The sequence below is a fragment of the Lissotriton helveticus genome, chromosome 5_1 (genome assembly GCF_964261635.1).
Source record: "Lissotriton helveticus chromosome 5_1, aLisHel1.1, whole genome shotgun sequence".
NCBI lineage: Eukaryota > Metazoa > Chordata > Amphibia > Caudata > Salamandridae > Lissotriton > Lissotriton helveticus.
In genome coordinates this window covers 779,979,743-779,993,448 of record NC_136065.1, presented here as the reverse complement: position 1 = coordinate 779,993,448, position 13,706 = coordinate 779,979,743, and the positions used below count along the sequence as shown (strand labels likewise).

The window sequence follows — 13,706 nt, the reverse complement described above, 5'->3', positions numbered from 1 at the left end:
GGTTTTCAGGACACTATGATTCATCGACACAAAGAGGCTCTCTTGTCATGTATCTGCATAGGCACGTGGTCATTCGCATGCCTTCTATTTCCAGAGTCACGTGACTCTGCCTGAACAGTTGTTGTATAACTCTGCCCCATGAACCCCATTCCTTCTATTTCGGGAGATCAATTTCCTCATTAAAATGCCACTCTTTCACAGTGATGCATTCTTTTTTGCAGTTAGAGCTTCAGTTCTGTGGTGAAAGACCTAAAGTTATTTTAAAATACTTTCCTTCAGCGGAGGAGCTCCAAAACCCTGGCCATTGATTTCCGAATCACGTGTGCCATATATGTAACACCAACAACCACAGATTGAAACCCATTATGTGCCGGCCCTCGCAGGGAGTGGCAGAGACTAGTCTGAGTCCAAGGCTTTCATGGCCATGCTACTGTCCGAGGAAATATCTCGATTTGTAAACCGTTTTTATGATTGAACAATAATTTGATTTTAGCAAGACTCCCTAGGGATTTCAGGTCAGCAGTAAGGATCTTGTGTTCATTCATTGCATCAACCCCTGAATGCTTTCTTGTTATTTAGTGTGATTTACCTTATTGGTTTGCTGGTAAAATGGATGAAAATCCACTTTCTTGGGAGCTTTTTATTTAATAAAGCAAAGGGAAGGTGTTCCTTACCTGCCACATTGATCCTTCACCATTATTGGATTAACATTTTGAAGTATTCACATCGTTGAGCCATTACTCAAATTTAAAATGCATGGGGAAGATCACATGAACCTATAACATATATTTTCTTTGATAAGAATATCTTATTTGCTTGTTACTATTTCCCTCCAACTTTTGCATTTTTCAAAGATTTAATTGCTTTATGTATATTAAACAGTCTTGTGCGATAAAAAAGCAAATGTAGATATGTATAAAATCCAGTGCATTAGAGCGGCAAAAAGAGCATACATTTTAATTAGAAAGATTAAAAGAACAGTGATTGGTAACCTGAGGTCACACAGTAAGGATCTTTCAGAGAGTTCACAAAAATTCTGCAGATACGAAAGTTTGGGGGTGAAGTGTTGTCTGTTCATTGTTTGTTTTCCTTATCTCACTCCTTCCCTGCCATTGCCTTACTAGGGGTGCAGGAGAGGATTCGAGTGGCTGCTATAAAAATGTAAAGGAGTTATTTATGTAATAAAAAGCTACTGGATGTTGCCAGGTTTTATCCAGTTTATATCTGTATCTATTGAAATTTTGGAGAAGTGTGGACTACAGAGTGAATCCTATGGGCATTTTGGGGTCTTCCAAATCTCAATAAAGATTTAAAGAAAAAATAAACAAAGTAATCACATATTTCCTTGCACCTAGTACTTACAAGCACACAGTGCGGACTTGAAGAGTTGCATTTATTAAAAAATAAAACACACTGCCAAATCAACACTCAGCTTGAGGAGCTTGAGAACAGTGGTGCCATCCGCATAGCTAAAGAATGAAAATCCCAAGGGATTCCACCAGGGTATCAAAGGCATCATGTAGATATTAAAAATAAGAGATAATCCTGAGGCATGCAGGACCCAGCACTGCAAAGATGTACTAGAGGACTGAGGCAAAGGAATGGTAATATAGTTTTTGTTATCGATATGAAAGGAAGGTGTGCGTGAGAAAGCCAGGCTTCTGATCCCCACTGAATGAAACAAGGAGAGAAGCGGTTCATAGTCGACGAAGAGAATCACTCTGAGCACACCAGGCAACATCCTCTGGTATTTCTTTCCCTTCACCTCCTCATGGAACCAGGCATCATTTATTTAAGCATTCTTGTAAAACCACAAAATATGTTGCTATGCAGCGACTTCAGTGGGCTTGATGTTGTTATAGAAACTATGAATCAGTTCAACACATGAGTTCTGAGCAGAGAGAAGGCTTTTTACAGATTTGAGAGTAGTCTCTGCAAGGATGGCTCTTGGAAGGATCCTTTGGGATTGTGGGGCCCACTTTCCGGGTCAGGATCCGAGCCCCTTCTTGTAGACAACAACTCTGCATCACGTTTGACTTCCTGTTGCTCAGTGTGCCCAGTGTGTTCCCCATCCGAGGACAGAATGGATCACCTTGCACCAAATGTGGATAGACCTGAAGCAAACATGCCTCACGTATCGCCATTTGTAACCACCCCTCCACCTTATCTCTCATGCATGCTTGGCTACATCCTCAGAGACGTATAAGAGAATTATAGAACAATATATCATTAAGAAGGTCAAAATTCACCTATAGTTCTTTTGTGGCAGATCACTAGAAGCTGCACAGCCCTGGAGGGAGTGTTTAAAAACAACAGGAGCTGTTTGCTTGGTAGCAGCCTGAGGGAAATATAAGATATCATAAAACCTAATAATGAGCTAAGATGGTAGAATTGCCTCCAATTAGTGCATGTGCAAATGACCACAAGATACAGTACAGCTTAGAGGTATGGTTAAGAAAGTGGGCACTGTTTGGATACTGATGAGCGTCAGTGCTCAGTTTGTGATAGTGTTTGCAGGTGGTTGTCCAAGACACTTCATTTCAGGAGGCCATGTCTTATTTTTCATTATCATTTGAATGACCACCCTAAACACAGAGACTATCAGAAACCGACAACTACATACTGCTCCCTTTTAATGGCTGTTAGTACCCAGCAACAACATAGGGCAGGCATGTCAAAACCTGGAGCAGAGAGTTTTGAGGCAGTACTTAATTTGTACTGGTTGTTGTAGGTGGTGGGCACCAGCGCTTAATTTGTGGGACCAAGTCTTATGTTTCACTTTCGAGCTTGGCCCGCAGTAAGAGAGATAAAGGCTGAAGAGGAGCAAAGATGAAGGAAGTGATAGGTAAGAAAACAGAGACAAGATGAGAAAGGCAAGATGAGAAAGAATTCGCAACAGTGATACAACATACCAGAAGTGCAGGCTGGTGGGACAAAGAGGAAGGAGGTGGCATCAAGACTAGGCCGTCAGTCTTCGTATTTATCAACCCTGACTTTTGGCAACACCAGCAGAGTGCTGCTAAGAAACACTTTATGTAAGCACTAGGCACACCTCACTCAAATAAACAAATGCTAGCAAGTGGTGAGTCAGTCAGCTGTGATAATGTGCGAGAGAGCCAGATTTCTCCATCACGTGGGATGGCTGAGCTATCTGATAGGTCGCCAGTCAATGCTTTGTTGATTGTCTGGACCAGTCGTTTTTAGGCTCAGCTGTGGGGTTCAAAAGACGAAGGGATAGAAGCAATATCTGAGAGCTATGGGAGCCATGCCAAGCATCAGGTGCCCCACTGAGGCCCTCATTAGATGTGGAGCAATGAGAAGGCAGGCACCCCTGGTGATGGATGGTTCACCCCATTCTCTCACTCGGCCGCCCGCTTCTCGCAGTGCTGCTGCTGCTCCCGCATGTCTTGATGGGAGGAGGCAGGGATGTGTCATTCCCTGCACCAGGGGTGAGTGCAGACGTCAGACAACTGACATTTTGCTGGCAGCGGTTCTCGTGGGAAAAGTACTTATTAAATGTACGAGAACAGTTAATTATTTTATTACGACTAACATATGATGTGGAAACCTAATGAAACAAGACAGTGGCAAGCGTGCTCGTCGCGATGTACTCAGGCATTGCACCCTTCTGTTTATAATAACCTTTTTATCACTAAGTGTGATTAACAAGGTTTCAGATCACTGGCGCCTGAGGTGCAACAGCTCAATGGCAAATAAGCTGTAAATCACGGTTAAAAGGTGGTCCTTCTGAAAACACGCCAATTCTAAGGACCAGCTCATTCAGTATGATAACCGACCCAGCTTTTCCAGAACATTCTTTAGTGTTGTGAAATCAATAAACAATTGACCGTAGGGCTGTTTAGAACTTCAGCATTAATAGCAGTCTATTTGCTCCCGACTTTCCTTAAAATTACAGTGTGGCAAATTGTGTACTCTTGCATGCAGCGAGACTATTGGCTAAAGATTGTGGACCACTGACACACTGTAAAAAAACAAAAAAACTGTGTTATCTTGTTGCAAATGCATTTTAAGCCACACTACGCATTTAGCAAGTATTTCGTTTCAGAAGTCATGCTCCCATTATATTTGCTAATGACAGCCCCCGGGCAAAGAAAGGCGCAGACTAGTCTTTCCCCGGGGGTATTCGTGCGTTGATAGGACATGGATGGGGATAGGTCGTTTTGGGATGGAAGGGGCGGTCATCTGCTAAGTATCTAAGGGACTGGCGAGGCATAAACAGCCTCTTCCGGACCATGTGCATAACCGGGGTAGAGGGTTTCAATTAGTTTCAATTTAATTTGTACACCCATCCACCCTATATTTTGAGCGGGTCGGAGGAGTGAGGGTTGTGCGTCGCAAATGTTTGTTTCATGCCATTATTAGGACGGGTTGCAGCTTAAGCAGGCAGAGCCGAACTCTGGGGGGTGGAAAAGGAAGAAAAATCGGGGGCGATACCTTGTCTCGAAAGAATGGAATGAGAAAGCACGGTTGGGGGTTGGAAGTTGCTAGTTGCTGTGAGATGCGTTTGGACGTATGAGGTTGGAAAGGTTGTCTTAAGTTATACAATTCTGTTAATTTTTAATAAAGTTATCAATATGCAACCATGTCGTAATAAATTTGGCCTATCATACTAGTAAAGGGGTCATGTAGTGTTTATTGTTTCACGATTTACAACCTGTCACCAATATTGACATGTATGCAGACATCTCTGTGAGTAGTGTGATCTGAGTCCTTTTCCGAGAAGATTCTTACGATTTTTTTTTTTTGTAATGTGCATCTAATTGTGGTAACGTTTTATTCGTTCAGTTGATGTCTTTCTGTTTTGGTTAGTTGAGTTTTGTTTTGAAATACTGACAATAGTTTTTATTGAAAGGGCGAGGACTGTTGACTAGATTTCTCTCCCCTTGTAATGTCACTTCCGCCTGCCCATGGTGGGTTAGGTGCCTAAGGATGGGCTCTCAGAGGGACTTAGTACTATAGTTCTAACTGTCCCAGTAGAAAAGTGCTATAGCAGCTCGTGGGTTGGCTGCACTCTTCATTCATGCACTCTCTTGTGCAGTTGTCTCCACACTTCATTCAGTTTGGTTAGATCTGCATTCCTGTAATATTACTAGCTTTCTGAATCCTGTTAGTTATGTACACACAAATATATTACTTTTAAGGATGTATCACTGTAGTCACATATCTGTATTTGAATTTGGAATATAATCACATTAGCACCCGGAGTAGAACACTGGGAGCAGGTCAGCCTTACAGGATGCTCCCTCTGCTGGCTATATTTAACATTACATGCCTGCAGAGGAAGCATTCAGTGGCTAGCCAGCTGTCAGGTGGCAAAACAGGAAGTGCTGGAGGAGTACGAGCAGCTCTCACTTGAATGGGTTAAAAAGCGACTCTATCCGACCGCCATGCTCCTGCTGCCTCTTCTAAACATTGTTTTTCCTTTCACCAAAAGGAAGGGGTGGAGACCAGACAGCCATCTGTGAACCAATACCTCAATTAGAAGAGGCATAGGTTGTGCCACAGGAGGATGGAGTCCAGTCATGTGAAAGGCTGCTCAGGCTCCCTCAGTGCTCCCTATTCTGGAAATGTGTGGAAGGGATGTGCTAATGTCCTTATTGCCCTCACCTCCTGGGCAGTAACAGTTGTTATTGGCCCCTAAGGCCCATAACTATGGGAATGATATATATCAGCGGTTATTGCATGGTGGTGCCGGCAATAATGCTAAAGTAGCTCAAACATAGGGCCTCAGGCTTCATGTAAACACATATACTTGAGGAACTCCACCCATATTAGAAACACATATGCATAAGTAGAGAGACTGACATGGGAAGTAAAATATTATTTCCAACACAGTTTGTTCACTTTTTCAGATTTTTTAAAACCAGTTATATATATATATATATATATATATATATATATATATATATATATATATATATATATATATATATATATATATATATATATATATATATATGCATAACACGCCACATGTGGGATCAGCAACTAGATAATATCCTGGTGTTCTTCACAGTTTGGGGCAAATTTATTTTTCAGAAATCTCTAATTTGTATAATTTCATATGTAACTCAGTCATTTGTTTAAATGCAAGTTCTTTTTTTGTTTTTTTCAGTTCATAACCGTACACATATCATCAGAATGTTAACAGTAAATCAAGCTTAGTCGAGCTATTTACTCATGACAGGGGGGCAATGTAAGATCCCTGTTAATTTCAAATTTTTCAATACTGAACTGCAAAAACATGATCCTGTAATCGAGCATCTTAGCAGCTAGATCCCTTTAGTGAGATAATTCCATCCTGTAATCTGCATGCCTCTTGAAGGGGCATTTTAAAACCTACTGTGGCTTGTAAAGAGGCCTTGATCTTCAACCAGTAATTTCTCCAAGATAGCGGCCATATTAGAGAGCCTGAAGAGGGATCAACCTTAAACACAAAGCATGCTAATATTAGCGTCAGACCCAATGTATGCTTTCTGAAAAAACATCTGTGTTGATCTTTTCAGAAAACAACACCTTTAGATTTATACTTGAGGACATTTTGCGCTCTGCTTTTGGACCCCAACCAAAATGTGAACTGCAATTCGAGTCTAAATGCTAGGAATAAATTACCAACGTCCCCTTTCCTCAGTAGCACCTGCTTTCTTATGCTACTTACAAATCTCCCTTGTTTACAGAGACAGGTGCCATGTACAAACAGACAAACACATCCAAAGATGAAAGGTGCCTGCAACATCCGCATCTTGCATAATGCTGTTTGTCAAAACACATATACCTACAGGCACATCCCTTTGTTGCTTACACACTGAAACATCTAAGTATTTCGTGCTGCATATACACACATACATGTCAGGCCACACACATTGTTAGTTATACATGAGCAGCCACGGCCCGTGGAGGGAGTTTCGGTGGGGCGGAGAGGCGGGGTGGGGATGCTAAAAACCGGAGTATGGATAATTGAAGGTAAGTAAACAATTTTAATAAATAAAACGAATTTCGTAGCGCGCCCTGCATCACATTTTGCATCAGGTCTGATAGAGGTTTGATATATTGCATTTTATTTATTTTTTAAGTGCCTTGTATATTTTCCTAGGCTGCACGCTGTCATTCTGTGTCCCTTAACTGATGAAACATTGTAGTCCAAAGCAAACACAAGGAGATGATGGATGGAGTGCTGAAACTTTTCTAACACTCATCACCAGCCACAGATCTTTGTTGAATCCATCATAGTTCTTTAGCTCACTTTGCCACCCCTGTTCAGACAAAGCTATATGCAAATCAGTCTTCTTGACCATGTGCCTCATGGAAACAGTCCAGCCTGAACTGCCAAGCCATGTCTTCCCTGGACCGGACACAAGGATCCTGGGACCGGTTTCGTGGTAACACCCCTCATCAGCCAGGCTAGCTTGAATCCAGAGGCAAAGTGAGCAAGGGACCCAAGTCTGGGCATACCCTGCCAACTTAGGGCGAACAAAGCAAACACAAGGAGATGATGGATGGAGCGCTGAAACTTTTCAAACTTTCACCCCCAGTCAAAGATTTGGGTTGAATCCATCATCGATCTTTAGCTCACTATGCCACCTAAGTTCAGACACTGCTATATGCAAATCAGTCTTGACCCTGTGCCTCATGGGCACAGCCCAGCCCGAACTGCCAAGCCATGTCTTCCCTGGATTGAACACAAGCATCCTGGGACCGGTTTCGGGGTAACATCCCTCATCAGCCAGGCTAGCTTGAATCCAGTGGCAAAGTGAGCAAGGGACCCACTTGTGGGCATACCTTGCCAACTTAGGGCAAACTAAGCAAACACAAGGAGATGATGGACGGAGCGCTGAAACTTTTCAAACACTCACCCCCTGACAAACATTTTAGTGAAATGTCTTGGTTTTGGGAGTTTTGTATCTGATCACACTAGTCAAGGGGTAACGGCAGAAGAGAAATGAGGAGTTGGCCCAGCAATTCTTCCTCTCGCCCTCTATTTTCAACTTAGAGCTTTGCACAAAAATGTATGTTTTAGGGAGGGAGGCAGAGATCCATCTGCAGAGGTAGGTGTGCTTGTGTGGTTGTTTGTATGGGTTGAGGCTAAGGGCATGTAACTCCTTCAGTGATTCCCTGTGCCTCACTATTTGTATGTGACTCCTCTCTATCTGCTCTTGAATCCAGTTTGGGTCTCAGGCTGCCTATCAGCACACAGACAGAGGTGCAGCCTGGGCGCAACGGGCCTTAACAAGGGAAGAAAATTGACTCCTCATTCTTGGTCTGATAGTATAAATCAGGTACAATTAAAGTGCAGTGCCTCCCTTACCTACTGCCCTGCACAATCATATACTGTTCAAGCTGTTCTTTGAGGCTGCTTACTAGTACGCCCTATGTGGCCTGTGCACACTAACTTATACTGCACAAATGGTGACAGTGTTGCCTGCATGTAGCCTACAAGTATGCACTAGGCCCCCTACTCTTGCGGTTTGCAAAACATGTGCGCAATGTGCCAGATTTCTCATAGCGTACCCTGTGAGTAGGGCGCAGTCGACAAGGCTTTTGTGTATTCTTCTCACAACACTATATTCTTGCTTCCCACTTGCAGGTCTAGTGGTCCGGGAGGTACAGATTGAGGTTTCCAGGCAGCAGGTGGAGGAACTCTTCGGCCTGGAAGATTACTGGTGCCAGTGTGTGGCGTGGAGCTCTGCAGGGACAACTAAAAGCCGGAAGGCCTACGTCCGGATAGCATGTAAGTGTGCGCAGCTCACATGTCACGGAATTGTGCAGTGTTTTATTTGGAAAAACGTATACGTATATGGACCCAGAGTTTTCTTAGGAGCCAGAACCTACCAGACTCCGAGACTGCCATCCTTAGGATGCCCACTGCTGATTCCACCTATGACACCTCTTGTCTCTTTACCTTACTTTATGCAGGTTCTTTTTCATCACTGCCTTCTTCCCTTGTCACTGTTTTTCTATCTTCTTCTCCGTTCACCCTTTGTTGCCTTTTTAGGTCTCGCCTAGCGTTGCAGCGCATGCGCTGTCTTTCTGCGAGATCTATTGTCGTCAAGTCGATTTCGGAAGTTGGGTGAAAGGTTGTTTCCTCAATAAACTATAGAACAAGATAAATTCATTATCCAAATAATAAATGAACTTTGAATGTTAATCATGATTAAGGCTTTTGTTTAAAGTATAATTAATAGATTGTAAATCAACTATAGGGGTGCGTGCCCGAGTCTAGCAGGCAGTTTAGAAAGCTAGCCACCATTTTTAGTTCACTTTCAGTGTGTTTAGGTACACACTTTCGGACACAGCACACTGATCAAACTATTGAGTTGAATTAAGAAAAAAACGTGTCAACAGGAGTGCGCAGACCACCCATCATTTGATTTCCATTTGTCACTGGGGAGTGGCACAATGCTACTAAGGTGACCGTGCAGAATTGGCGTGAGGTTTGTAGGTTAAAGCCACCTATGTTCAGTGAATAAGTCAGCGAGTGCTAGGGCTATTTCTGCTCTTTTCTTGCACTGACTGAACATGTGAAATGTCTCATCTACTTTTACTGAGTATTTGTTCTTGTCTAACACGGTCATCAGATCCTTAGGCAGACCATAAATTAAAATAACACCCAACATGATGCCAAGACCAGGTAGGGTAAAGCCAACCGGATATGAGGCCTTTCACAGTGTCCAAAATAAACTAGATGAGGAGAGCAGGGGGTTAATTTCAGGACTGAGAGGTTCTCAGTGCTGTAGCCACACTTGTCATTCCTGCATTGGAGTCCCATGAGGAAAACCTCAGTGCCACCCTTTCCAGCGGAGTATCCTGGCCTTAAACTGTGGACAACCATTTAAGCTACAAGAAATGTAGAAGGGCGTCTTTCGTCGTATCGCACACAGTCTGACCTAGAGTGGACGTTATTTGATGTGCGTTGTCATCCATTACCACATAGGAATTTGCCCAATCTGGAGCAGATTTAAAAAACATTCCTTTGTGAGCATAGTCGTGCATTTTCTTACCTGAATGATAGCAGCTGTAAGTCACGCGTGCTAAACTGGGAACACACCTGTTATTTACTGCCTAAATTGACAAGCGCTGGAGCCCTCACATTGCTATTGTGTTATTCCATACGCCGGAGCACTAATTCTGTTGTTTGGCAGCACACGTGCTGGAGCTGTAATATTTCTTTAGTGTCCCATTCGCAGGAGCACTGCTTTTGTTGTTTGGCTGCACACTCGTTGGTTTGTATCTTTCTCCCACTGTCTTGGTCTCTCTCTCGCACTCTCTCTCTGTCACATTCTCACCTCTCTCAGTACCTCTTAATTGCTCACAGCTCCACTCTCAATATATCTCTCCACCTTTATTTCTCCCCCTCTCTACATTTCTCTTTCTTATGCACCCATCTATCGCTATCTGCTTCTTTCTCTCACCTAACTCGATCCTTTCTTACATATCACCTCTGTCTATGAACCTTGTTTGCCCTCTTCCTCTCTCTAGTGGGCTCACAATCTCTCTGTCTTTTTCTCTCATCACACTCTCTATCCCACAGTTTTTCTCTCTCCACTTTCAAACTACTTCACTCACTCTCATGCCCCCTCTGTTTTTTGTACCTCATTCTTACTTCCGTATCCACTTTCTGTTTCTCTCACACCTTTCTTTAGAAGATTCAGCAGATCTGAAAACATCAGCAAATATGTTCTCTCAATGTCACAGTTGAAGCTGTAATTGAGCCCTTTCTGCTCTTTGCTTCAAAGTAAAAGCCTATGACCTTAAAAAAAATTCTTCTAAATGCATTGAACCATGAACATATAGATAACATTTGGCATTGTAAATGGCTATGCCTTTTATTTTCGTTTTGGTTTTTAAAACATAAATAAAATACATTGGGCCAGATGTATCAAGATACCCTTTAGCGATTCTCAAATAGCGATTTTTACGGAATCGCTATTTGAGAATTGCAAAATGGCATATATGTAAAAATTCGCTGTTTTTTAGCGATTTCTTAAAATTCCTTAATTGCGATTAGCAAATTGCTAATCGCAATTAAGGAATAATTTCCCATTCATTTCTATGGGCCAGGAGGCCCATAGGAATGAATGTGAAATGTTCTCAATTTGTGATCCGCAATTTGCGAATCGCAAATTGAGAATAATTTCAAGGGTGCAAGGGTGTCTTAAGGACACCCTGCTGCACCCCTGAAATTGACATGTGTGCGCATATGGCGTACATACATGCCCTAAGGGCATGTATGAGTGTCACATGCCACCTTTACAAATTGCAAAAAGTGCATTTGTAAAAGAATTCACAAATTACCACCAACTACAAGTTGGTGGTAATTTGCGATTTCCTAGAGTGAAATCGCAAAACTTTCTTCTTTCTTACATACCATTTATGGTAGCGCAAAATTAAGGAATCGCAAATTTTCCGATTCCTTAATTTTGCGATGCAATTTTTTTAATACATCGCAATTCCCGTTTTTTTTGTCGCAAACGCTGCTATTTTGCGATTCGCAGCGTTTGCGACAAAGAAAACTCTTGATACTTCTGCCCCATTGTCATTTACAATGGCAATAGCTTAAACGCGCGTAAATGCGAGACCTATTGCATTGCAAATGCTTGTTTTATCTTGCTTTGATTCTAACTAAGTCTGATGAAGATGACAAATAAACCCAGATATGGGCGTGCGCCGCATCTTTCGGGTCTATGTACGGTCATCTCGTAAATTACATATCTCTGATTATTGACCATTTGTTCAGTCGATTTATAGCAGTTAAGAGCTGATAATTCATAAGTAGGGAAATGTAAACGTTCTGAGATTTTAAGTCCAACTCCTGAAATTCAGGGACGAATAGGGAGAGGGACCTTGAACAGTTACGACCGGCAACCGTTGCGGCGAGAGGCTAATAAAACGATAACAAAATAATTTGGCATTGGCTCCACTGCCATCTAGTGACAAAAAACAGGACCGCAGTTTTAGCCAATACAATCACTGTTGAATAGGAAAATCTAATCCAGGCAGTTAAATCAAAGGAGCCTACGGAGCTAGTAAATTCAAAATTGTTTTTATAAGTGTTTTTAAAATAAAGTGACGGCCAAAATCAGTTAATGTGATCATTCATTATGCGCAAAGAGAAAAACTGATTTGTAATGCACATTTAGTTCTTTGAGATCCCTGGCAACAAGTTTGCACACACTTTATCTAATACTTTTGTATGTTTGAAATGTACACATGGTATGACCACAAGTGCCTAACACCGACGGATTACAAGCATGCTACATAGATATTTCCAGCTCCCTTTCCTGCCAAAACGAACCCGGAACTCCCTTTCACAAGAGAGCAATATAACTTTATTCAGACATTGCACCACAAGATCCCACAATCAGAGCCAGATATGTGTTTCAAAGATGTACTCTTCCGAACACCTGCCACACATCACTTGAGGCAAAGAACATTCACCTCAGGCAAACGACAGTGCAGGAAAAAACTTAATTCTAAATATAGTCACCATACTCATCATCTTACTGAATACAGAAAAAACTGCAGATATATGCTTTTCTCACATAGTCACAGGAGAAGTGTGCTTTGAGGCAGTTTAAGAATTTATTTGCTGCGACGAAAGGGTCTGGCAGATCGTTTTACATTTTTGTAGTTATCAGAATTTGATTTGAATATTCAGCAAAATCCACAATTCTCTAAAGAATCAGAAAATGAGGAAAAGTGGGGAAAAGAGTTGAAAGAGGCATGTTTAATGTCACCAGTTCCTTTCTCTGGCTGGGTGATGAAAACTGATTGGGAGAGGCTTCCTGCGCATTGTGGAACAAGTGCCGGAAAGTGCTGGATTATTATTGCTTTTCCATGCACGATCCTGAACTTGTTGCCGCCCACCTCGTCCAAATTCACTTGCTCGAATTTTTTTCATACAAGTTCAACAAAGTTTGTTATTCATCAGCTAAACAATGAGACTAATTGTCCAGCAGGGAGGTTTATTCAAGATGGAAACATGACATGTACTATTAGTATTGTCTGAAAACGTGCAAGGGGTGCTCAAAACTCTCGCCCTGACAGTCCGCCGAAATCCTGTTCCCTGGTAGACAATAGCATGTGTGTGTGTGAACATAATCCAGTGCACTGCAATATGTTATGTGAATTCACAAACAATATGAAAGTCCTTTCTTTCTTCATATACTCCTCCTCAACCACTCATGTCATCAGTTATGAAATATTTCTGGCTCTAACCTCGGTGTGTTTTCTATCTATCTTCCCTAATTCAGACTTGAGGAAGAACTTTGACCAGGAACCCCTGGGAAAAGAGGTGCCATTAGAACATGAGGTTCTCTTGCAGTGTCGACCCCCAGAGGGAGTCCCACCGGCAGAGGTAAGTCGGGAATAGTCCAGAGATCAACTTAAAGAAGCATCGGCTGCCACTGCAAATATTAGCTGCAGCTGATGTTTTTTGACTAAAAATATGTGCAAAGGTTTTGCATTACCAAAACGCCTGAGTCAAAAGGATTCGACATGAGAATGGTTGAACCCGTCTGCCTACCATGTTTTGGTCAAAGCATATTGGATCGCTAACAACATCTTGTGGACATTTGGAAAGCTTCCTTGGGAATGCATTCCGCCTATAGCTTACCATGGCTTTGTGGATTGTAGCTCACATTTGCTTGCTTTCTATTTTAGGCTGTCTAGCTTGAGTTCACCCTTCC

At 42.2% G+C, this 13,706-nt stretch overlaps 1 protein-coding gene across 1 annotated transcript in view; it reads left to right on the top strand.

Annotated features, from left to right (window-relative positions):
- The window catches only part of UNC5B (unc-5 netrin receptor B), a 388,353-nt gene that overhangs the window by 273,266 nt on the left and 101,381 nt on the right, over positions 1–13,706 (top strand). Inside the window, exons 3-4 of the mRNA XM_078643253.1 lie at positions 8,606–8,749; positions 13,272–13,375. Coding sequence (XP_078499379.1) covers positions 8,606–8,749; positions 13,272–13,375 — 248 coding nt within the window. The remainder of the gene's footprint in view (positions 1–8,605; positions 8,750–13,271; positions 13,376–13,706) is intronic.